At 32.6% G+C, this 27275-nt stretch overlaps 1 protein-coding gene across 1 annotated transcript in view; it reads right to left on the reverse strand.

Annotated features, from left to right (window-relative positions):
- LOC149807436 (uncharacterized) overlaps positions 1-27275 on the reverse strand; it is a 203936-nt gene that overhangs the window by 38928 nt on the left and 137733 nt on the right. Inside the window, exons 16-17 of the mRNA XM_089955710.1 lie at positions 23671-23756; positions 11606-11624 (exon numbers count right to left, since the gene is read on the reverse strand). Coding sequence (XP_089811836.1) covers positions 11606-11624; positions 23671-23756 — 105 coding nt within the window. The remainder of the gene's footprint in view (positions 1-11605; positions 11625-23670; positions 23757-27275) is intronic.

Raw genomic sequence — 27275 nt, forward strand, 5'->3', positions numbered from 1 at the left:
TGTGATTTACTATATTTGGTGACTGATTGGCTTATTGAAACAATTTTATTCACATTACAAAGGAGGAAAGCTTACTATTTGTGTTACAAAGAGGATGGGTAGGTGGACCTTTGTGTGAGGACTGGTGGTTAGTGACCTCTTGTATCTGCAGATAGTGTAAAGTGGTCAAAGCTTATACTTTATAATAAGATTGGGTCATGTCCACCTGTCTCTGATGTTAAGTTCTGCACCTACCAAACAAATATAAATTCCTTTCTTTTAGGTGAATTGTACATTTTGAAGTAGGACAGGTACATACTATTTGGTACATTGACCTTTGACCTAGTTATTACATAATATGACATAATGTGATTTATCCCATATCACCTATGTGAAGTTCAATAAGTGCTGATATGAATAAGATACAGCTCATAGTTGAAAGAATTCATTTTATTTCAAAAGATGATTTTGATGGTGAAGCAAAAGTTAGAAAACAATAGTTCAAACAGCTCAATGACATTTCTATACACATTCATATAAGACATAGGTTAGTACCTCATCAAATTGTTTTTCACAAGTGAGACTAAGTATATTTGTTACTTATGCAGTCCCGAACTATTTCACAGATTATTGGAAAAATTAAGGTTTGCTATAGGTATAACGGTACCAATTGCGCAAGTCCAGGTGGGCGGAACTTAAGGTGTATGGAACATTGTATTCAGAATTAAAGAACAACACTAGCTGTGATTGGTGCATTATGTAAGTGCTGTACTTTCTGTTTGGCTTAAAAAAAAGTTGAGCCTCTTGGCAACATGTGTGTTTGTGTTAATTTCTATCTAGATCATATTTTGTATATTGTATGATTTTTTTAAAATATGGTACACATGGCTGAAAATGTGCTTGTTGTGACTAGATAACTCTTACCACTGTCTAGTTCCAGTAGAGTTATCTCTCTTAAATGCAATGGAGTACCTGGTTATGTCATTGTCAAATTGACAATCTAGCATTGTTCTATATGACAGTGTGTGACATGCATGCCCAAGTAGGACAGAAAGTATATTTATTTCACAAAACATCAGCATTGAGGTATATGGAAAAACAATTGGTACCGTGATACCTTGAGCAATGAAAGTATAATATATTGTCTAGTGTCTCTGGGCAATGGAACTTCAGTCTCCTGTCTACGTATACAATAGGGAAATTTACCCAGCCTGAGCCAGGAATGAAGTCCACTACTCCTGCAATGGAATATAGCAAACTAACCACTATGTTACTAGTCCTAATGATGCCTTGATCTCAAGATTATAATGGTTCATCAGTTTTACAAATTATCTTTTGGCCAAATTATTTTATCTACTTAGATTGTTTTTTCTTAAGTTACACATTAAAAATTACTCATTTTAATCCTTGTTGAGTATTAATTAGTTACCTGTATAAATTGCCTAATTAATGTACACAGTCTATATTCAAAAGTTTATTTATATCTGGTTTAAAGAGCTCTGATTTGCAAAACTTTTCTTAGTAGTTCATATCATGGGATACTTCCCTTTCCTTTCCAGACAGAGTGAAGAAATGGTTACAGAACATAAAAAATTGATAACTATTTCTAGCTGTGCTAATTTTGATTACTATTGCATATTATGCTTATCATAAAAGACAAGCAGCTTAGCCGGCTATGAGATATGGTGCTCTCTAAAGTTATGTGACACAGTAAGTGGGGCCTTCTAAAGCTATTTGATAAGTCAGCTACCCATCTCATCAACATGCTGATCTTGCTCAAACCTGTGTCATACATCTGGATAATTTAAGACAATTTTACCACATTTGCTCGAAGTTTTGGCTCAAAAATATGGTACTTTCTAAGTTGGTAACAAGTCCATCCAATCAGATGCAATACCACATCATTAATATTAGTTGATTGTATTAATGTGCTCATTATCAAACATATAACTTGATCCTATAACCATATTCCATGTACAATCTATCTTTTTCAGGTAAAAAATATGGCTTCTAGACTGATAATAAACTCAGCCAACCAGATCAAAGAACACTTCATGTAATATCTGTATGTAATACACTATAAAGCTAATGCAAGATCTTGATCATCACAAGTCTACAGTCCAAGTTTGATCATAATCATATTAGAAATATGGATTACAGATTGATAAAATGCTCAGCCACTCAGATGAAAGATCAACACATTAATAGAAATGAAAACATTGGCTGCTTAAATATACACAGAAAGTGTAATGACTAATGAGACATAGGATACAAATTCGTCATGATACAAAGTTAGCAAAATCTTGCAAGTTTTTGAACTTTTTAGTTCTTACATTCTATGTCCATTTTATTAATAAGCAGAGTGAAACATATTTCTTGATTTAAAGGAAAGCTGTCTTTGAATTAATGCAAACAACCAAAAGTTGGCAAGATTTATTCAAAATAGTTCATACTGAAGCAAATTTGACGTTATGCAACCCATTTCCTCGCATGCTCATTAACAGTAAAATTTCTCTGAGTTTACAAAATTCCCTGAATATATCCTGAATTTGTACCAAATTTTCATTTCCCTGACTTAACAATTTTAGTATGGCTTTTCCCATTTTTCCTAATAATTGAAAAATGTCCCGACTTCTCTATGACCCATGAAACCCATCAAAAGCCAAATGGGCCACAAGACAGCCTAGTATGTGTACCAAATTTAAAACACATTGAACAAGTCACATGGGCCACAAGACAATCTAATATGTGTACCAAATTTAAAATACATTGAACAAGTCATATGGGCCACAAGATAATCTAGTATGTGTACCAAATTTAAAATACATTGAACAAGTCATATGGGCCACAAGACAATCTAATATGTGTACCAAATTTAAAATACATTAAACAAGTCAAATGGGCCACAAGACAATCTAGTATGTGTACCAAATTTAAAATACATTAAACAAGTCACATGGGCCACAAGACAGTCTAATATGTGTACCAAATTTAAAATACATTAAACAAGTCACATGGGCCACGAGACAGTCTAATATGTGTACCAAATTTAAAATACATTGAACAAGTCACATGGGCCACAAGATAATCTAATATGTGTACCAAATATAAAATACATTGAACAAGTAACATGGGCCACAAGACAATCTAATATGTGTACCAAATTTAAAATACGTTAAACAAGTCACATGGGCCATGAGACAGTCTAATATGTGTACCAAATTTAAAATACATTGAACAAGTCACATGGGCCACAAGACAATCTAATATGTGTACCAAATTTAAAATACACTAAACAAGTCACATGGGCCACGAGACAGTCTAATATGTGTACCAAATTTAAAATACATTGAACAAGTCACATGGGCATCAAGACAATCTAATATGTGTACCAAATTTAAAATACACTGAAAAAGTCACATGCGCCATAAGACAATCTAATATGTGTACCAAATTTAAAATACATTGAACAAGTCACATGGGCCACAAGACAATCTAGCATGTGTACCAATATAAAATATATTGAACAAGTCACATGGGCCACAAGACAGTCTAATATGTGTACCAAATTTAAAATATATTGAACAATTCACATGGGCCAGAAGACAATCTAGTTTGTGTACTAAATTTAAAATACATTGAACAAGTCACATGGGCCACAAGACAATCTAGTATGTGTACCAAATATAAAATACATTGAATAAGTCACATGGGCCACAAGACAATCTAGTATGTGTACCAAATATAAAATACATTGAACAAGTAACATGGGCCACAAGACAATCTAGTATGTCTACCAAATATAAAATACATTGAACAAGTCACATGGGCCACGAGACAGTCTAATATGTGTACCAAATTTAAAATACATTGAACAAGTCACATGGGCCACAAGACAGTCTAATATGTGTATCATGCTTAAAATATCCTCAATAAAGCCACACTGGACATAAGACAGTCTAACGTGTGTACCAAACTTAAAAAAGCGACATGAGCCACAAGACAGACCAAAATGTCTAGCAAGCTTAGAAAGCTATATGGGCCCAAGACAGTCTAATATATTTACAAAGCTTAAATATGCCATATGTGACACAAGGCACTCTAATATGTGTAGCAAGCTTAACAAGTTTTATTGGCCATATCACAATCTAATGTGTTTAGCAAACTTAAAAAGCTATATGCACCCCAAGACAGTCTAATATGTTTACAAAGCTCAAAAATATCATATGGGCCACACAACAGTCTAATATGTGTACCAAGCTTAAAATATCCTTACCAGTTGTGGACGTGCACTTCAGAAACAACATTGTTCATTTATTGAACTGTATATGTACCAAATTTAAAATAGCATTCACACGTCATATGGACCACAAGAGTCTGATATGTGTACGGTGTTTAAAATATCTTAAATAAAGCCATATGGGCCACAAAACAGTCTAATGTGTGTTCAAAGCTTAAAGTACTTATGGGCCACAAGACAGTCTAATGTGTTTAGCAAACTTAAAATGCTATATTGGCCCCAAGACAGACTATTATGTTTATGAAGTTTAAAAATATCATATGGGCCAAAAAACTGTCTAAAATGTGTATCAAACTTAAAAAGACATACAGGCCACAAGACAGTCTAATATGATTGACCAGCCAAAATGAGCCATATAGGCCACAAGACAGTCTAATATGTGTACCAAACTTAATAAATCTGTATGGACCACAAGACAATCTAATATGTGTACCAAACTTAAAAATACCATATGGGAAACAAGACAGTCTAATATGTGTACCAAATTTAAAAAGACATATGGGTCACAAGACAGTCTAATATGACTGACAAGCAAAAATGAGCCAAGCTTAATAATTCTGTATGGGCCACAAAACAATTTTAAAAGATAAGCATTAACTGCAAAGAAATAAAACTGTAGTGCAAATACACTGGCAGTGAACTAAACATCCCACAAGAACAATGTTTATAATTTTAAGCAGTCTCTTATACCAATGCCAGGTGCACAACAAAACAGCATTTAAAATAAAATGCATGGTGATCAATTAAACTTGTGTGGCTATTTCTAACATAAATAATTCAAATAAGCACATTATTAACTTCCATTAGTTTTGCTTTTTTACTTGTGTCTTGTAAATGCTGTATCCCTTTAATGTGTACTGCGTATCAGAGCTATACAAAAGACTCAAATGAATTTCCTTTCTAAAGCAAAACATGTCTCCTTCCTTCCATAATAAATATGTCAGTTTGATGCTCTGGTATTTGAAAGAAGGCAATGTATTAAACTGAGGAATGTGTATGAAAGTAATGTGCAATGTTTACCAAACTAGATATGTCAACTTGAAGTTGTTTTTGCTGTATTGTGCAAAACCTATGTTAAAAAAAAGAAGTTAAACAATTTGCCAAAACAAGAGACCAAAGTGAGCCTGATATGGCTCATTACTCAAATGTTAGTCATAATCTCTATGATGATAACCAAACAGATTAAACATATGGCCTCAAGACTTCAAGAGTGGTAACAAGTTCAGTTGAACAGATACAAGGTCAATTCATTAATATATGGATAAGGTCTAATTACAAAACTGCTCATGATCCTGAAAATATAATCCCACATTTCAAGTTTGATGCATGGATCTCAGCTATTACTGAATCAACCCAAGATCATGCTGATATAAGCATGTATCTCAAGTTCTATCAATATTTTATAACAAAATAGTGCTTCCAGAGTAGCAACAAGTACAACCGATCAGATGCAAGATAACATCAATGATATGGATCTCAATGAGTTTTTAATGATATGAGTACTTATTCCAAGTTTGCTAAATATAATTCATAGATTCAGTCTCAAGAGCAGATACACATCCTTATAACCTAACATGAGAAAAGTCTTTGTGTGGTATGACCAAAGAAATTCTTAATACATATGACCAAAGGAATTCTTAATACATATGACCAAAGGAATTCTTAATACATATGACCAAAGGGATTCTTAATACATATGACTAAAGGGATTCTTAATACATATGACTAAAGGGATTCTTAATACATATGACCAAAGGGATTCTTAATACATATGACCAAAGGGATTCTTAATGCATATGACCAAAGGGATTCTTAATGCATATGACCAAAGGAATTCTTAATACATATGACCAAAGGGATTCTTAATGCATATGACCAAAGGGATTCTTAATGCATATGACCAAAGGGATTCTTAATACATATGACCAAAGGAATTCTTAATACATATGACCAAAGGGATTCTTAATACGTATGACCAAAGGGATTCTTAATACATATGACTAAAGGGATCCTTAATACATATGACCAAAGGAATTCTTAATACATATGACCAAAGGGATTCTTAATACATATGACCAAAGGGATTCTTAATACATATGACCGAAGGGATTTTAGTGTGGGTAAAAAGTAAAACATAAAACGCAAACCACCTAATTAGTGAAAGAATGAAATACTACCATTTTACACATGCATGACTGTAGATTCCAATGCACACTAAAATGCAAGTAAGGTAGGTCTTACATGACAGAGACAATATGGTCAATGATATTTCGAAAATCATTACAATTCAAAATAAGAACGACCCTTATAAACAATTTTGTCTCATCTGGTCACATGGAATGCTTCATGTGTCACATCTGCACCCATAAACCACATCTTTATTTCTGTTAAACATCTGAATTCTCAGATTATCACTATAACAATCTACTCCATCCTATTTGGCTCTCCTACCATGAACTTCACGAAAATGAACACCCTTTCCCAGAATGTATATACCATACACATTTTTTCTAGTACTTAATTTCTTGATGCAGTTTAAAAATACTGCTTCACCCTTTTCCTCCTAACCTGTGTCAGCAATTTTTTTCAAATTCCGCTCATTCTACTAGTGACAAATCCTGCACATTCAAAGGCCTAACTGTCAATTATTCTATAAGAGGGAAATCTGAACATTACAAACCTAAGCCAATCTTGTAATGGAAAAAAATTTAAAACCAAATATCCTAATGAACTGGCCTAATTTTGACAATTTTGACAAGAATTGACTCTTGGCTTGCATTAAGCTGGCCTCACAAATATAAGAACAAAGACTCAGAAAGCCAAATAGGAAATAGTTTGGTTCCCTTTGTTGTTAATTTTTGCTTTATTTTGTTATTTTCTCACTCCATGCATGTAATTAGATGGTATTCCATTCTTTTACTAATAACATGGTTTGCCTTTTAGGTTTTACTTTTTCCACACTAAAATCCATGTAATCTACTCTTTATATCCAATATACACACTAGTTCTGTTCACCCTCTCCAAATTCTACACTAATGTTTATCTACATTATTTCACACTATATTTGTCCACTCAGAATATCTATCACTCCATTATGTCTATCAGGTATTCATTCTCTTTACTCCCCATCTTGTATATCTCTGATTCTTATTTCCAACAACATCTTATCTCTGCCATTCCTTTTTTCTTTCTCTGCCTCTGCTTTTCTTTCTGCTTTGTGTCCTTATGCCTTCTGCTGTCTCTTCCACACTATATCTTGCCTCTATCTATATGCCCATTTTGTAATCCCAGACCCTTTCCGCACATTCAGAATATGATTGGCTAACTAGATGAATGACAGCTCCCTTTCCCCATATCATACTATAACTATAACTGAATGGCGCTGAGACAGATGGTATGTGACCCAGTTATCCAGATATGTCATGATGCTGACCTGTTTACCCAGATTTGTCAAAGCCTTCCTAAAACCCTAAACTTTAATTGCTATTGGAATGTTCTCACACCCAACTTACATTAGTTTATATAATGCTGACCTAGTTACCCAGATTTATCATTGCTTCCCTCACATCTGTCTGTGAAATTCCCATATTCACACACCCCACATATTGCTAGTTATTAACCTGATATTGGTACTGCTACATATTTTACTTTTTCCCCACACTAAAATCCCTTTTGTCATATGTACTAAGAATCACTTTGGTCATAGTGGCATAACAATCAAAATCAATTTATGAAAGAAAAACTAAAGTTCAGACTTTGAAAATCAGACTGCAGTTCAATATCAGTGGTATGGGATGAAAACTGCAGTCCAGACCTTCATCATCATTTGTATTTGATGACGTTTGCAATCTAGACCTTCAATATCAGTTGCATGGTATGAAGACTGCAGTTCAGACCTTCATTAACAGTTGTACACGATGATAACTGCAGCAAATGCCTTAAAATCAGATGTGCAAGATGAATACTGCAATCCAGACCTGCGAGGATACGTTGTTGAAAGATTTACATATAGTAAAGCCTGTGTGGATATAATGTTGAAAGATTTGCATGTATCATAGCATGTGGGGAGGGGTTGTAGAATCATCTACATAAATTATAGCCTGCCCAAACAACATTTTTAGGCAGATTCTGCCTAAATTTTATGTGGATTTGGGGTGTAATTAACCTTAAAAAAAACAAATTCATATGGACTTTAGGCGGACTGGGAATATGGCTAAGGTGAACGACTGAATCCATTGATTAGTTAAGCATATTATTTCTCATATTCCTCCTAAAGGATAACTGTTACATGAAAAAGTTATGATTGTCGAGTCCAATTTCCTACTTAAGACGTATTTTTAACTTAGACTGACTTTAGCAGAAATGTAAGGCATAATTTTGAACTTTATCAAAAGAACTACAAGCCCAGATGAATCTTTGGAAAATTGGTGCAAGGTGGATTTTGGACTTGATCTGATGTTTACTCTGAAAAATAAGCTTTTTTGCTTCCTATTAAAATATGGTCTTCAAATAACACACCCTAGTGAAAATGTGACTGAAATTTGAGTGAAATCACAGTGAAAATTTTGTGACATTTATTCAAATGTCCTTTTTTCACTAAAATTATGGTATTTTGCCAAATTTCAGTGAAATTTCATTGAGATATTACGAAAATTTCTGAAAATATCATTGAAATTTTGTGATTGAAATTTCTTTTACTCTGCCAACATTTCTGAAAATATCAGTGAGAATTTGATTGAAATTTCACTGAGAGTTTGCCAACAATTCTTAAAATATAGTGATATTTTGTGATTGTAATATCAATGACATTTCAATTTTAAAAAACAATAACATATAATAAAATTAAGTTTTTGTTTTCTTGTACAATTTGAATGATTTTCAGCAGCATTTATATTTTCTGTTTCTAATAGCTGTTAATTTTTTGTTCCTTTTGGGAATCAAAACTTTTTTCCGCATCTTTCCTTGTTATGTTTCTCTTTCAAAGTTTTGTTGCATTTTTTGTTTACCTTCAACTGCATTTCACTGTCCTCATGCAAGATCATTTTCTTGTTTTCCGTTTTAAACCAGAATTTTGCTTTTCTCCTGACCTGAATCTGATTTTCCTCGATATGAACACTTTTTTAAATATCATCTCTGAAACTGTTTGTTTTGTTTTTTATAATGTTCTGTCCCATCTCATTCTGCAATGAGCTTTCGAATAAGTATTTTTTCTGTATTTTATTTAACAGATAATTGCTGTAAAGAGCTTTCTGATTGGTCAAAAGTTTGTACTTGCCAATGAATTGTCATGTAATGGAAACTGATGGGAATGAGCATGCTTGCCAAACATGGCGATTCGAATTGTTGTAAAGGATATGAATCTGAATAACCATTTGAAAAATGTGCAGCAATGAGAACAGCTTGATTGCAAAGTCGATGGGAATGTAATTTGTCAATCTGTATGAAAACTGAACACCAGGACTAGCATTTTGTTTTTTGTGCCACAAAGAGCTTTAGAGTAGCAGCTCACATGCTAAATATGACACGGAATTGAATCAGGATGATTTGGAACTTATGTAACTCCAAACTGATTAATTTCCAGAATTTAAGGAGGTATAACGTATAGATCACTGGTGGGAATTGTTGATATTGTTTCCAGATACCCATATCTATCAAAGATAGTCATATCTTTGCAGAGTTTTCTTGGCCCAAAATTAGAATCATCCGTTAATATCGTTAGTGGTATTATTGTGTATATTTTCAAAATATTCTAGTGTTGTGTTTGAACTGAATGTAAAATAAGAGTAATTATATCATGATAAACGTTTGTCAAGGATGCTTATGGAACAAGGACTAATTCAAGAGACCACAACAGCATCATAGTTTGTACATAATAAATACTCAAGTCTGCAGTATAACTCCCATATCTCATGCCTTGGATGTCATATAATTACAACATCTGTATAATTTTGTTTCATATACAATGAAATATTACCTTATTTAATAAAGTCCGGTTGAATTCATATCCATTATTTATGTGAAACCTTTCAAAATGTTTAAAATTACTTCAAGTTCAGCAAAATATTATATAATGGCCCAAATTTTAGTAAACTTTCACAAAACTTTCAATGAAATCTCACCAGAATGTCAGTGAAAGTTTTGGTCAGAATTTTGTGAAATCTCGCTAAAATTTCAATGAAAGTTTATTACAAATTTGTATGAAATCTCACCAAACTTTCTTTGAAATGAATGCCCTAAATAATGCCATCACAGATTAGGTTTTGTATGCAAGAAAGAAAATGAAGACAAGAAAACCCTAAATCTTATTTGATAATGTCTGTCTAATATAAAATGTATGATCCATTTAAAAATGATTGTGAATAGTATCATTGATACCCAATAATGTCTAAGCATCATTAGACAGTTTAACAGAAATCTGAATCAGATTTTTTATTGGATGATATTTACGTAGACATTTTAGGCAGTCTTTTTTAGACGGACACATAAGGCAGATTTTTATTTCAGAAATCCACCTAAAGTCCACTTGGAATTCGCCTAAGCTTCTTTCAGTTTATGGTTAGGCAGAAAACTCTTAAGAAACCTGTCTGAAATCAGCCTTAAGTCCGCCTGGAAAATTTTGAACCAGGATTTCAGGCGGATTTTTATTTCAGGCAGAAATCTAAGATGGATTCCTTTTATTTAAATGGAATATTTGAACAACTGATTTGCATATTTCGCCTAAATTCTGCCCTGAATTCCACCTGAAGTTTTGCCTAAGCTCCCTTATGGGCAATAATCATTTACGCAGAAAGTGCTTAAAAAACCCATCTGAAATTCACCTTAAGTCAGCCTGGAAAATTCTGTATGGATGTGGAGATACGATGTTGAAAGACGTACATGTATTATAGCCTCATTAATATATAAAACTATTTTTGTGTATCAATCATATTTACTCAAAAGATATATTTCATGAGCTTTCCAACAAAGTTTTCCGGTAGTTTGTCAGGGTTAGGTTTATTTTTTTCCTTCATTTTCTTTTTCTCCTCTGCTTTTCAAATATTAACTTTTTGATTACTCATTTTTTTGTTTTACCTTTGAACTGTACAAAATTAGAGCTCTCTTTTGAGCTCCTACTCCATCTTGTGTCGTCGTTAATGTCTGATATGCAGTCTGTAAAGCAATCTGTCTTTCACACATAAAAGCTATATATAAACTGAGTGGACAATAAGGAAAACCATATTTAATACCCACCTGCAGAAAAAAATAATCCTGACTAGGTGGCTGTAATAAAAATGCATGCATACTTACGCAAAGAAAATGAAACATCTTAAACTTTCTGTTCCTTACCTGGCTTTCCTTGGATCTCCTGAAATGTATGAAAAAGATCAATATAGCTTCAAAGAATGTCATAAAATAACTGTATACATAATTACTTAGTATGTAATATGTAATGGACTGTATACTTAATTAACTACTATTTACTATGTAACTGACTATACTTAATTACCTAGTATGTAATACGTAATGGACTGTATAATTAATTACCATGTATGTAATACATAATGGACTGTACACTCAATTACCAAGTATGTAAAATGTAATGAAGTGCATCCTTAATTACCAAGTATATACTATATAATCCATTGCATACTTAATTACCTAGTGTGTAATATGGAATGGACCATATACTTAATTGTCATGTATGTAATACATAATGGACTGTATACTTAATTATCAAGAATGCAACATGTCATGAACTGCATCTTTAATTACCAAGTATGTACTCTTTAATCGACTGCATACTTAATTGCTTTGTATGTAATATTTAATAGTCTGCATACATAATTACCATGTATGAATACATAATAGACTGTATACTTAATTACCAAGTATCTAACATGTAATGAACTGCATCCTTAAATACCAAGTATGTACTATATCATTGACTGCATACTTAATTACCTGGTGTGTAATATGTAAAAGACTGTATACTAAATTACCTAGTATGTAATATGCAATGGACTGTTTGCTTAATTACCACGAATGTAATATCTAATGGACTGTACACTCAATTACCTAGTATGCACTATGTAATGGACTGTATGCTTAATTACCTAGTGTGTAATATGTAATGGACTCTATACTTAATTAACTAGTATGTAATATGTAGTGGACTGTATACAATACTTAATTACTAGTACGTAATATGTAATGGACTGTATACTTAATTACCATGTATGTAATACATAATGGACTGTATACTCAATTACCAAGTATGTAAAATGTAATGACATGCATCCTTAATTACCAGGTATATACTATGTAATCCACTGCATACTTAATTACCTAGTGCGTAATATGGAATGGAGTGTATACTTAATTGCCATGTATGTAATACATGATGGACTGTATACTTAATTATCAAGAATGTAACATGTCATGAACTGCATCTTTAAATACCAAGCATGTACTCTATAATCGACTGCATACTTAATTGCTTTGTATGTAATATGTAATGGTCTCTATACTTAATTATCAGGAATGTAACATGTCATGAACTGCATCTTTAAATACCAATAATGTACTATATAATCGACTGCATACTTAATTGCCTAGTATGTAACATGTAACGGAGTGTACACTTAATTACCATGTATGAATACATAATAGATAGTATACTTAATTACCAAGTATGTAACATGTAATGAATTGTATCCTTTATTACCAAGTATGTACTATATGATCGACTGCATAGTTAATTATCTAGTGCGTAATATGTAATTGACTGTATACTTAATTACCTAGTATGTAATATGTAATGGACTGTATACTTAATTATATAGGATGCAATATGTAATGGACTCTATATTTAACTACCTATTATGTAATATGTAATGGACTGTATAATATACCTAATTACCTAGTATGTAATATGTAATGGACTATATACTTAATTACTATATATGTAATACATAATGGACTGAATACTCAATTACCAAGTATGTAAATTTAATGAAGTGCATCCTTAATTACCAAGTATGTACTATATAATCCACTGCATACTTATTTACCTAGTGTGTAATATGGAATGGACTGTAGACTTAATTGCCATGTACGTAATACATAATGGACTGTATACTTAATTATCAAGAATGTAACATGTAATGAAGTTCATCCTTAATTACCAAGTATGTACTATATAATCGACTTCATACTTAATTACCTAGCGTGTAATATGTAATAGACTGTATACATAATTACCTAGTATGTAATATGTAATGGACTGTATACTTAATTACCTAGTCTGTAATATGTAATGGACTGTATATTTAATTACCTAATATGTAATATGTAATGGACTCTATACATAACTACCTAGTATGTAATATGTAATGGCCTGTGTACTTAATTGCCATGTTTGTAACATCTCATCGACTGTATACTTAAATACGAGGTATGTAAAATGTGATGGACCGTAAAGTCTGATTACCTAGTATGTAATATGTAATAGACTGCATACTTAATTACCTAGTATATAATATGTAATGGACTGCATACTTAATTACCTAGTATGTATTATGTAATGGACTGTATACTTAATTACCATGTATGTAATATCTCATTGACTGTATACTTAAATACAAGGTATGTCAAATGTAATGGACCATATAGTCTGATTGCCTAATATGTAATGGACTGTAACCTTAATTATCTAATATGTGATATCTAATCAACTGTATACTTAGTTACCTAATATGTAATATTTAATGGACTTTACAGTATAATTGCTTAGTATGTGATATGTAATCACCTGAATAGTCCAATTGACTAGTATGTAATATGTACTCAGCTGTATACTTAATTACCTAAGATACAATCAGCCATTGACTATACTTAATTACATGCTATGCATTATGTAATTTCTTGTATACTTAATATCCTATACAATATGTAATGGACTGTGTACTTAATTAGCTACGGTGTAATATGCAATGGACTTTTGAATTTAGTTATCTAGAATGTAATATGTAATGGATAGAATAATTATCACCAGGTATTAAATGCTTTTCATGTGTATTACAAAACCAAATCAGGCTTTGAGAGTAAACAATTAAATAAGACTGAAATGTGATGCAGTTTTTAGTTATTTAATTCAAGATATAGAAATTTTTCAATAATGTAAATCAGATCTTGCGGAGTACAAAAATAAATTTAAATTTAATGCATTCTTATTTATTATGTTGGTGATCAGCTGTTAAAAGGAGAAAGAAGTTAAAATTATGTAAAATAAAATAACTGAAAAATATATCGCGTAAGCTGTTAAGGAGTGGATGAATGTAGCAATAACATATCAATCTTAAAGGTCAAATAAGAATGCCTGTTTTCAAAATTATTTTTTTTAATTTTCCATACTTGAAAGGTCCATATTTATTATTATAAACCTTTAATGCAGTCATTTATGAATACCTGCATTTAAAGGATGACCCTCACAAAACTTGGATCATGTATTGCCTAACCCTGATATATGCGTAGAAGTAACAGACAATTATTTAACATTGAGATTACAGTGTTCTGAATTTGAAATATGTATGCAGAAGCATTGCATCAGTGTAACAAAAAATTCACTAAAATTCAGATTACAATGTTAGGAATTTATGTTATATACAGGTATGTCCGATTGTTGCATCATCATAACAAACAAGTCATTAACACTGAAATGAAGTGACAATGTTTGTCTAATGGGATAATTGCTATAAAATACATTAAAAAACATATCAGCAGTGATGTGAGAACAGAACAAAAGCTGTAGAAATGAAAGAAAATCGCAACCATATATAGGTGGCATATGAAAATCCATTAATTATTAAAATTTTATAAGGTGACGCGATTAATTTATGAAGATACAAATCACATCACTGGTCAACATTTACTATCAAAGCAAGAATAAATATTCCATTTTATTGTAACGTTCAGTGTTGTGGGAGGTGCATATTCATCACAAATTTATTTCATGACCTATGTACAAAAAGGTTCACCATAAGTTCTATGACAGTAAAAAAATTATTTGTTTTATCATGCCCCAAGATATATGACAAATACAACATGTATATTTGGTTTGTATTGTGTTTTTGGCTTTTGTCCTTGATTGTTTGTATTATGCATGTCTCATTTGTGATGTGTGATTGACCAATGTACATGACTGTAAGTAGGTGTTTGTGCTTGCATACATAATTTCATGTAGGGTAAACATGTGAACTAGGTTCTAGACCAGGTCTTGATTATGACCTTAGAATATTTTTTTTTAATTGTTTACTGTTTGATTAAAATTTCCCTTAAGATGACCCTCATCCTGGTCCTCAAATTGTCTCTTAGGGTTTTAATCTTAAGGTTTGTTATCTTAGAATTACTAATTGTACATATTAACATCAGTCTTGGTTAAATCAATTTAAGGTGCACTTCAGTTACGATTTGAGAGGATTTATGTCTTTAATTATTCATCAGAACTACAATGTGTTCACTGATACTATTTGGACTACAGGTAAATCAAAATTTCAGGATTATCGTGAATTCATTCAAGGACATTTCGGATTATACCATTGTGATACATCAAACATGTTGGCACACTGCCTTATTCCAGGCTACTGGTATATCAACACATTCAAACTGGAATTAATTCGGAACACCAAAGAAATCCATTCTGAATAATCTAAAGTTTCGGACTTTTGATATAAGTTTTGGAACTATTTGGGACTTAATTCACAATACTGTTCTTTTTAAATTTTAACCAGGGTTCATACAAAATTCTGAATGATAAATTCAAAGATTTTTCACAAACTTTCAAACACCACAGATTTCCAAGACATATTTTCACTAGCATTTTAGAAACAAGCTATGTTATATGAGAAAACAACGAATACTACAAAACTGTTTAATGATGAAATGAAACTGAACAGATCATCAAAAGAAAGAAACCAGGAAAACTCGACTATATCTGAATCTAACAACCTTGGACAATTTTATTTGTGATTATCGAAAGAAATTAAAATGTTTGTGTTTATTTCAATTTTTAAAGACTTCTAAAGACTTTGTGGTAATCTGCTAGATTTTCCCAAACTTTCAAGGTCTTGAAAATGCTACCTCATTTTCCCAAACTGTCAAAGACCTTCAAAGACCATATGAACCCTGTTAACACTGCATAGTGGGAAAATAAATTAACTGTTGAAAATTCTTTTTTAATTGGTATCTTTTTTTTGGACGAGAAATACATTATTTGTTGAATTTTAAAAATATTTTGGTTTCGTTCTTTTATGTTGCTTAGTTTAAGACCAAACTTTCTTAACAGTAGGTGATACAACCTCATCAAGTGCCAACAAGATTATACTCTACAAAGGTGTAATGAAAACTGACTAATACATTTGGATAAACCAAAGATTTAATTCTCACCACCAAAAAGAAGCAAAATTTGTACCTTTTACCTATGACTAAGTTGTAGATTAAGAAAAAGACATTCTTCTGAGATATCACACTGAATATGCTTTGTTCAGGCATATATTTTTAAATTTTCCAATATTTTATGGGGTAATTCTACTGCTAGAAACCGTAAAAAATATGTTCAAGTTACATAAAATAGCTTGCAAAATCATTCTTGAGGACTCCATTCATAAACATTTCTGGAACAATGAATGGCTGAAAATTGTATGTGTGTGTTTGTCAGAAAAGTTAAAATGAATAAAGTATTTAAGACATGAGCTCCCAAGTGTCTGCATTATCTATTTAACTAACCATAACATCAATACGTATTCTCCTAATCTAAGGTCTACTATGTCAAATAACAACAAACTGTACACACAGAAAAAGAATATGAAAGAAGCTTTCAGTATTCAGACGTTTATGTATGGAGTAATATTAAATAGACTCAAATTACACGATCCTTCCATAAAAGGATTATCGCGTGGATGAAACATAACAGTTAAATATATTCACTGACAAGCTCAAATTACACAATCCTCCAATGAATGGATGTCAGCACGGGTGAAACGCATCATTTAAATATTCACTGAAGTTCATGATCCTTTCATGAAAGGACGAAGGATGACTGTTTGGGTAAACCATAACAATTAAAAATCCATCACTTCCTACACTTTCTTGTAAATTCCTTCCGAGATTAAGGGTGTTTCCATCCCTACCATCACTTACTGAAATCTCCTACATAGTCCAAATTATTAACTGTTTTCAAAAAAATAAAACAGAACATCAAGGTTTCCATTTTGCCGTGGTTAAGTCTACTTGTGATCATGTCAATGCTGACAAGCTTACGCAAGCATGACACTTTACTTGCTAATCAATAGACAATACCCTAAGCATAATCATAAAAGTATGTGTGATCAATAGCAATTCTGACAGGACTTTAATGTACAGTATCATGGTTAGAATACTAAAAAGCTCAAGCAACATAAAACAATTAACATTTATTATCAGAAGAAACTCTTCAAATATTCCTTCAAATCATTTCTGTAATAATAATAATAATAATGACCTTATTTAAAGAGGGTAACACAATTAGCTAAACACTAATCTACCTTGAGGCCCTCATACAAATGAATTTATCTATTTTAACTGCATCTCTGAAGCCACCGGATATATTGGGTTTGGAAGAAGGAAATAGAGTAGGCATTTCTAATCTCAACTGGAATACTATTCCAGAGCAGAGTTCCAGATTATTTGAAACTTTTTTTAAATAACTCCTTATTTGGTTTGGGAATTTTATACTGTTTGGTAGACATGGATCGCAGATGGGGAGTATTACCAGGTAGCCTACACTGGAATAGTGATTGTAAATATTCAGGAGTACTATTATGAGATATCCTGTACATTAATTTGGCTTTTCTCAAACAGATTCGGTCTTTAATAGGTAATATTTTTAACCTACCAGCTAAACTTTCCTAGGTTTCTTTCTGGATTGATATTAGCCCAAATGCTCTTTTTTGAAGATGTGCCAGCTTTGCTATGTTTTTGTCATCTGAATTACCCCATACTTTACTACAGTAGTCCGAATAGGGTTGTATGTAACTGTTATAAAATAGTTTTCTGTGCCTTTCTGGTAGAAAATGTCTTATCCTACTGAGAAGCCATAAACTTGAATTGACTTTTTTACTGATATGTTTGATATGTTCAGTCCATGATAGGTTATTATCCACCAAAACACCAAGTAGTCTATCATGACAGACCATTTGCAGATTTGTATCCTTCCATGTCAGACATCTGTAACACTTCAACATTGACCGTGAGTAGGCGTTTGTGCATACATGCCTAATTTCATATAGGTTAAACAAATGTACTAGGTTTGAGTTCTAGACCTGGTCTTGATTATGACTTTAGAATTTTTTTAAAAAATTGTTTACTCTTTGATGAAAATTTCCCTTAAGATGACCCTCATCCTGGTCCTCAAACTTTGTCTCACATTTTCATCTTAAGGTTGATTATCTTATAATTACTAACTGCATATATTAACATCAGTATCAGTCAAATCAATTTAAGATTTACTTCAGTTACTATTTGAGAGGATTTATGTCTTTAAATTATTCATCGGAACTATGCTGTTGAAATAAAAGTAACAGAAAAGAGTGAAGACAACAAGTTTTGTAAAATTAAACAAATAATTTATTTCCCTAAAATACTAAATGAAAAATATAAGAAGAGGAACTTAATTGTATTGCAAATTAAGTCCAAAAATAACCCAAGAATTAAAAAACACAAGTCCTATCAATGAAAATTTCTAAGTGAATCAGAGTCCAAATCTCGATGGAATCCAATATGGAAAGCAATAACATCTGTAATAGTCAGCGCTGTACTGATGTGTCAACAGCCTCTTGTTGAATCACGGAAAATATTATTACAGTTAATTTCCAAGGAATGTCTCTGTTTAAGAATTATCAGAGCACTTACATTTTTCCAAGGAAAAGAATCACTTGAACTTCAATAATTTGAAGAAAATAAAAAACTCAGCCGAAACTGGACACAACATAAAGCAACTTGACTTTTCAAGTCTTAAGGCACAACAACTAGAATTCATATCATAACATCAGCTATAAAACTAACTAAATCGCAAAACAGATTCCTGGATCGGGGTCAAGCGTTCAACCTTCTATAAGGAATGCAAGCTTTTTACATGATAAATATCACGTCGACCAGCTGTGACATTGACTCAACTTAATGATTCTTACTCTGAGAAAGAATATTTTAAAAGTTGTTTACCAAAAATGTCAATGATTGTGAATCAAGGTCAGCAACTAAATACAATGTTTCATTTATTAGTTGTTTACATAAAAAATAAATCTTTTTTTAAAAAAAAATCAGTCAGAAATGAACTCTATTCAAATCCAGTAAACAAAATTACATTACAGAAGCATGTAATGGAATAAAAAAAAATTAAATCTAACAGACCAACAATTAAAGTAAATATACATAACACTACAATGTGTTCACTGATACTATTTGGACTGCAGGACTACTATTTGGACTACAGGTAAATCACACTTATAGGATTATTGTGAATTCATTCAAGGACATTTCAGATTGTACCATTGTGATACATACAAAGTTTTGGCACATTGTTATATTCCGGGCTATTGGTACATCAATACATTCAAAGCTAGAATTCATTCAGAACACTACTAAAATTCATTTGAATCATCTAAAGTTTTGGACTTTTGATATGTTTTGGAACTATTTCAGATTTAATTCACAATACTGTTGTTTTTAAATTTTAACATTGTATTTTATGGAAATAAATTATTTGTTGAAAATTCTTTATAAACGTTCTCTTTGTTTTTTGGGGGGAAAAACATTATTTGCTGAATTTTACAAATCTTGTTGGTTTCACTCTTTTATGTTACTTAGTTTAAGACCAAAGGTTCTTAACAGTAGGTGATACAACCTTATCAAGTGCCAACAAGATCATACTCGACAAAGGTGTAGCGAAAATTCAGTGTTACTAAATTTGGATAAAACCAAAGATTTACTTCTCACTACCAGAATGAAGCAATCTTTTGAATGATAATCAAACATTGTCAGTTACAGATGTTGATGAATGAATGTCTTGATATGATTCTTGGCGTGAAAGCGGATAATAGATATCAATCCATTTTTTTTACCCTTGACTAATTGTAGATTAAGAAAAAGACATTCTTCTGAAATATTACACTGTATATGCTTTGTTCAGGTATATATGTTTAACTATTCAAATATTATATGGGGTAATTCTACTGGTATAAGCCGTAAAGACCTGTTAAAGTTACATAAAAAAGCTTGCAAAATCATGCTTGAGACTCCATTCATAAACGTTTCTGGAACAATGATTGGCTGTAAATTGTATGTGTGGATTTAACAGAAAGGTTAAAATAAATAAATGCATAACACATGAGATCCCAAGTGTGTGCATTATGTTTTTAACTGACCAAGTGTCTGTATTGTCATTATAACTGACCATAACAGAGCAATATGTATACCCCTAATCTAAGGTCCACTATGTGAAATAACCACATACTGTACTAAAAGAAAAATGATTTGAAATAAGCTTTCAGTATTCAAGCATTATTGTATGGAATGATATTAAACAGGCTCACAATAACACAATCCTTCCATGAAAGGATGACCGCTGGGATGAAACATAACAGTTAAATATTCACCGACGGGCTAAAATTACACAATGCTACCATGAATGGATGTCTGCCTGTGTAAAACAGAACATATAAATATTCACCGACAGGCTCAAAGTTTATGATCCTTTCATGAAAGGACTGCATGAGTAAACCATAACAATAAAAATCCATCACTTCCTATATTTTCATGTAAATTCCTTCCGATATTAAGAGTGTTTCCATCCCTACCATCACTTACTGAAATATCTCACATAGCTTAGTTCCTCAGACACTGCGAGTGCATAGTCATGCATTTTGATAGAAGTTTTCAAGTTAGTGATATAAACCATCGCAAATAACTACTGTTAAGGTCACATAGAATACAATGAGCTCACTTCCTTGCTTTTCTGACAATGGAAATGTATCATGCACATGTTGACAAGATCCAGATATTTAAAGGAAATCTCTGAACTTTGATACTGCAAAGTTTACAAAAATGTCTAAACACAGGTTTCCAATAACTACAGCGATGGCATTTAATTGAAATGACTAGAAACTCAACAAGTGGTTAGATTGTCCACCTTGGATCTGGGAGGTCATGGGTTTGAACCCCCGCCGAGTCATATCAAAGACTTTTACAAATAGTACTAACAGCTGCCTCACTAGGCACTTAGCATTAAGAGGTCAGTGTTAGGACTGGTTGGCCTGATGTCAGGATAATGTGACTGGGTGGGACATGAAGCTACAAGTCTGCGGCATGATTCCCCAGTTCTAGACATCAGTATAAGAGCTGCCACAGTGCAGACATCATAACATTATTACTGCAAAAGTGTTAATGCCAAGTTAAAAATAAAAATCACTCACACAGAAACTCCACATTTTTCCATCTCTACACGCTAATCTTGCTGAACAGCTGACAGCTATATACATGTTGCACCTTGCTGAATTTGAGACTTTTTTATTTGCTGTACGTCCTTCATTTTATATTATGACAGGTTCCATTTTTCTGACAGATCTTTGCTGAATATATCAGGCAATTTAAGTAAAATACGATTACTGGTATATTGATGTTCTTTCCTACTTTTACATACATGTGCATGGTGCAAAATTTGATAATGGGTACAGTGATACTGCCTAGACATTCACATGGGATGTTCTTGAAGGGTCAACAGTGATCAAAACACAATAAAACAAACTTGAAACGGGTTTTATTTTTCTTTTGAAACAAAAGATTCCACTGATCCAAGGCTGATAATTAACACACTGTCTGAAGGTAAATACTGTAGCTTAAAGAACATTTTATAAGCATTAACAACAAATGAACCTGATGAGTAATGTTCAGTCATTTGCCCTAATAATTCTCATTAATCTGTGATCTTTCCATAACGAGGTCACAATGGATGTGAAAATAATAGGTACATGCTTTCAAAAAAATATTAAACAATTCCCATGAGGGATCCGATGCTCTACTTGGGTAAAAGGATCTCCAGGAATTCAATATAAGGCCATTTCTTTCTTTTAACTGCAGAAACTGCTTAAACCAAATCTCAGATATTCTTCAGCGATAAAAAGATTTTCAATCTAACTAATATTGTGAATATAATGGATATCAAGATTAGAACAATTTTCATTCAGAACAAAGTAAACATATCAAGCGTTCTTTGGTCAAAAGCCAACATCATATAAAGGATCCATTCCGAATTGTGACAAGATTTGAAAGACAGCTGTCATGACAGTCAAACTAGATTTACAACTGGTACCAGTTTAATTTAGGATCAACTAAGCATCATAAGTAGTGTACTGGTTAAGCCCCATGATGGTATAGCTGTCCATGTGTCAAAAGCCCCATGATGATATAGCTGTTCATCTGGGAGGAGTACAAATAGCGATATTTTAATGGCTGCCATTTTATGGGTAATTCATTTCCATTTAGGGCCAACTCGACATCATAAGACCTCTTCCGATGAAAACTGCATCTCAACATGAAGTTCCCTTCCCTTTTATCTGAGTAGCAAATACAAGTATGTCATGATGACCACATATTAGACATCAAATCAGCGCCACTTTAACTTAAGATCAACAAAATATTGACAACACACATATACAGATACATATACATATGTCCAAACATATGTACAAAGACATAAACATATGTACAAACACATGTACACAAACATATGTATATACACATATACATATACAAACACATCTGCAAAAACATGTACACAGACATATACACATATACACATATCTATGTACATATGTACAAACTTATGTACAAACACATGTATAGATGTACACATATACATACAAATGTGCAAAAACACAGGTACAGTTACCTAACACATCTTCATAATATGTACAAATACATAGACATGTGCACAAACACATGCACACAGATACAAACACATATGCACAGATTCACACACATGCACAAATGTTTGCAAACATGTACATACATACACAAATACATGTACACATATATACAGTGTGACCCCGCTATAGCGCACTCCATCATAACACAAATTCGGATATAACACAGTTGTGGTGTGGATCCCGAAATTTCATATACTTGTATTTTTCTTGTGCACAAAAAAATTTCTTTCTTAAAAAGTACCAAAATCATCAATATTGTTTTCAGATTTTTGATATCTTGATGTTGACTAAAAGAAAGCAAATCTACTGACTCGTGTAGTAAACTAAACTTAAGAAAGAATACTGGCTCTGTCATGTGGTAAACAAAGCTGCATGAATCAGATATGGACTACTTACAGCTTTCTGTTCTCTTTTTGTAGCTGTCTCCTCCTTGACAGGCTGTTTCCCTTCATGACTCTGCTGGACTTCATGGGCTTCGTCATCTGGATAGAAAACAACATGATTTATAGTTTCCACACTCCCCAGGACTTCTGGCGTTTTATTATCTCCTGCACAGGAAACACATTAATCTTAGCTTACACTACTCCCCAGGACTTCTGGCGTTTTATTAGCTCCTATACAGGAAATACATTAATCTTAGCTTACACTACTCCCCAACACTTCTGGCGTTTTAATAGCTCCTGCACAGGAAACACATTAATCTTAGCTTAAACTACTCCCCAACACTTCTGGCGTTTTATTAGCTCCTGCACAGGAAACACATTAATCTTAGCTTACACTAATCCCCAGGACTTCTGGTGTTTTATTATCTCCTGCACAGGAAACACATTAATCTTAGCTTACACTAATCCCCAGGACTTCTGGCATTTTATTATCTCCTGCACAGGAAACACATTAATCTTAGCTTACACTACTCCCCAAGACTTCTGGGGCTTTGTGAACTGACTATCCACTCTAAAATTTTAATCAGGTAGAGAAGGATGTTCATTATCATTAACCAAAACTAAAGTTAGTGAATAGTGTCTTCAATATATCAACCAGGTACACTGCCACTTAGTGAATATTGTCTTCAATATATCAACCAGACATCCTGCCACTTAGTGAATATTGTCTTCAATATATCAACCAGACATCCTGCCACTTAGTGAATAGTGTCTTCAATATATCAACCAGGTACACTGCCACATAGTGAATAATGTCTTCAATATATCAACCATACATCCTGCCACTTAGTGAATAGTGTCTTCAATATATCAACCAGACATCCTGCCACTTAGTGAATAGTGTCTTCAATATATTAACCAGGTACACTGCCACTTAGTGAAAAGTGTCTTCAATATATCAACCAGGTACACTGCCGCTTAGTGAAAAGTGTCTTCAATATATCAACCAGGTACACTGCCACTTAGTGAAAAGTGTCTTCAATATATCAACCAGGTACACTGCCACTTAGTGAATATTGTCTTCAATATATCAACCAGACATCCTGCCACTTAGTGAATATTGTCTTCAATATATCAACCAGACATCCTGCCACTTAGTGAATATTGTCTTCAATATATCAACCAGACATCCTGCCACTTAGTGAATAGTGTCTTCAATATATCAACCAGGTACACTGCCACATAGTGAATAATGTCTTCAATATATCAACCATACATCCTGCCACTTAGTGAATAGTGTCTTCAATATATCAACCAGACATCCTGCCACTTAGTGAATAGTGTCTTCAATATATTAACCAGGTACACTGCCACTTAGTGAAAAGTGTCTTCAATATATCAACCAGGTACACTGCTACTTAGTGAATAGTGTTTTCAATATATCAACCAGGTACACTGTCACTTAGTGAAAAGTGTCTTCAATATATCAACCAGGTACACTGCCACTTAGTGAATAGTGTCTTCAATATATCAACCAGATACACTGCCATCGCTGTGGAGAAAAGCATCCTAAAGTGGAATTTGGTGGTGCCCAACATCTTGATGAACATTTAAAGTGCTGAGATTAAAGCTGAATATAAAGGTGCAGAATTTTTTTACTACCCCGTTGTAGATGAAGTGAAAGTATTTGCATGATGTGTGAATAGGAATAAGTGTCAGACAGATCAAGAACGGTTTCCATGCATTTCATGGAGAGACCTCGCTGTCTCCATCTTGAATGATGGGCAGTAATAAAGTGATCTGAGTCTGTTAAAGTCTGTTGCACAACTGGAGATTACCCAATAGACAGGAAGGAAAGCAAGTCATTAACAGTTGCCAACAGGCTTGGGGAGATTACTCAATAGACAGGAAGGAAAGCAAGTTATTAACAGTTGGCAGCAGGTTTGGAGGAGGAGAAACACATTTCTTTTGACTTTACAAGTAGAAATAGATATTATCTGGTCAAAATTAAATGTAAATTGCAATGCATTTTTGGGGCACTGTTTGTTCAATGCTTAAGTCAAATTATGTTATATAAGGGTGGCTACATATACAGAACAAGAGGAGTTAATTTGTAAGCGTTACTTCCCTTGACATATCTATATGATCCGTATACATGTATATGGAATGTCCTTTTTCACAATTTAAGAAAGACATAGTCAAAAAGGTAACATAGATTAATTCCTAATATTAATGTAATTGCATGATGATTTTGATGAAGAAATATGTCTTTGGAGTGCCATTTAAAAGTGGAAATTAGGTTAGGTTATTTCTTGGGATAACAAGTCACTTATCAGACCTGTTATCTTCTTGACACACCAACATTGTGTGGTGCAGCATATTATATAGACAAACAGTGGAGTAGAATTTAAAATGCACATTTTGGATATCGAGTTGCTTGGGTTTTCAAATAATCAAATAACACTTTCAGGCTAAACTCTTAAAAAAGTTCACACTCCAAATGACATGTATTCAGAAGAATCTTATAATCTTTGGATGAAGTTTATCTGTTATTTAGTATATGTTTCTCTAGTGCCTATACCGACAATGGTCAATATAGTTTGTTTTGTCATTTTTAAACAAAAAAGATTTGAATTGGTGGCATTATACAGAAATAAGTTAAATGCAGTAAATGTTTTAAATATATAACATGATGTACGATGTTTGTGTCTGAGGCCAATTTCTTGCTAAAAAATACTGCAAGTTTTAACTCTGAAGTCCGGGGAAAGCCCATACAATCAACCCAGTAATTTTGCTTACATTATCTACCATTCGATGACATTATTTTCTCACATTATCTGAATGCAACACTCTGATGTTTATTCTTGCAGCGTTTGTAATGTTGAGAAAATCTGTCATTTTACCCACATCTCTAAAGAACTACTTAAGGTTTTACACAGCAAATACATTCATTTCAGATACAAACATATGGTCACATTCATATTTTTACAAAGAAGACTTATTGTGATGTTTATTTCCTCCCAAGCAAAAACTACCCATCTGACATTCAATATGACCACCATGGCAATCACCTTAAAATCCTTGTTATTGCTACTCCACCCAAACAAAATGGCATATAAACAATGGTTTTCTAGCATAAGAGTTCTTATTATATGCTCATTTATTTCTCTGTTAACTTTGCATTGTCAGAATTGTTCAATATTTTACGATAATTAACTCGCGCGCAACTTCATATTGCACTTATAAAGGAACTACTTTCTACTGTAAACAAACAATTGATGCAGACGCTAGCTCTTTTGATTTGTAAACAAAATATGTACACTCACATAGTAGGTGCTTTACTTTTTGTTTGATGAAATTTGTTTCTGAATGAAGTAAAGCTGATGTTTCGTGGACCGTCACATACCAGCATCTCTGGCACATTCCACGTTAAATATTTTGATACAATGTTTCAGATTTATGCTAGCTATACAGTAGATGCCAAAAAGGGTCTTTACAAATAACATGCAAGTGACAAGGCATAAACTGTCTTCTTTAGCTGGTAATAAGAATGGCAAATATATATATATATACTTACAGTTTTATATCCTGAATTTGCTCAAAATGTACTTTCTTAGT

The sequence above is a fragment of the Sinohyriopsis cumingii genome, chromosome 1 (assembly GCF_028554795.1).
Source record: "Sinohyriopsis cumingii isolate HCF-2022 chromosome 1, ASM2855479v2, whole genome shotgun sequence".
Taxonomy (NCBI): domain Eukaryota; kingdom Metazoa; phylum Mollusca; class Bivalvia; order Unionida; family Unionidae; genus Sinohyriopsis; species Sinohyriopsis cumingii.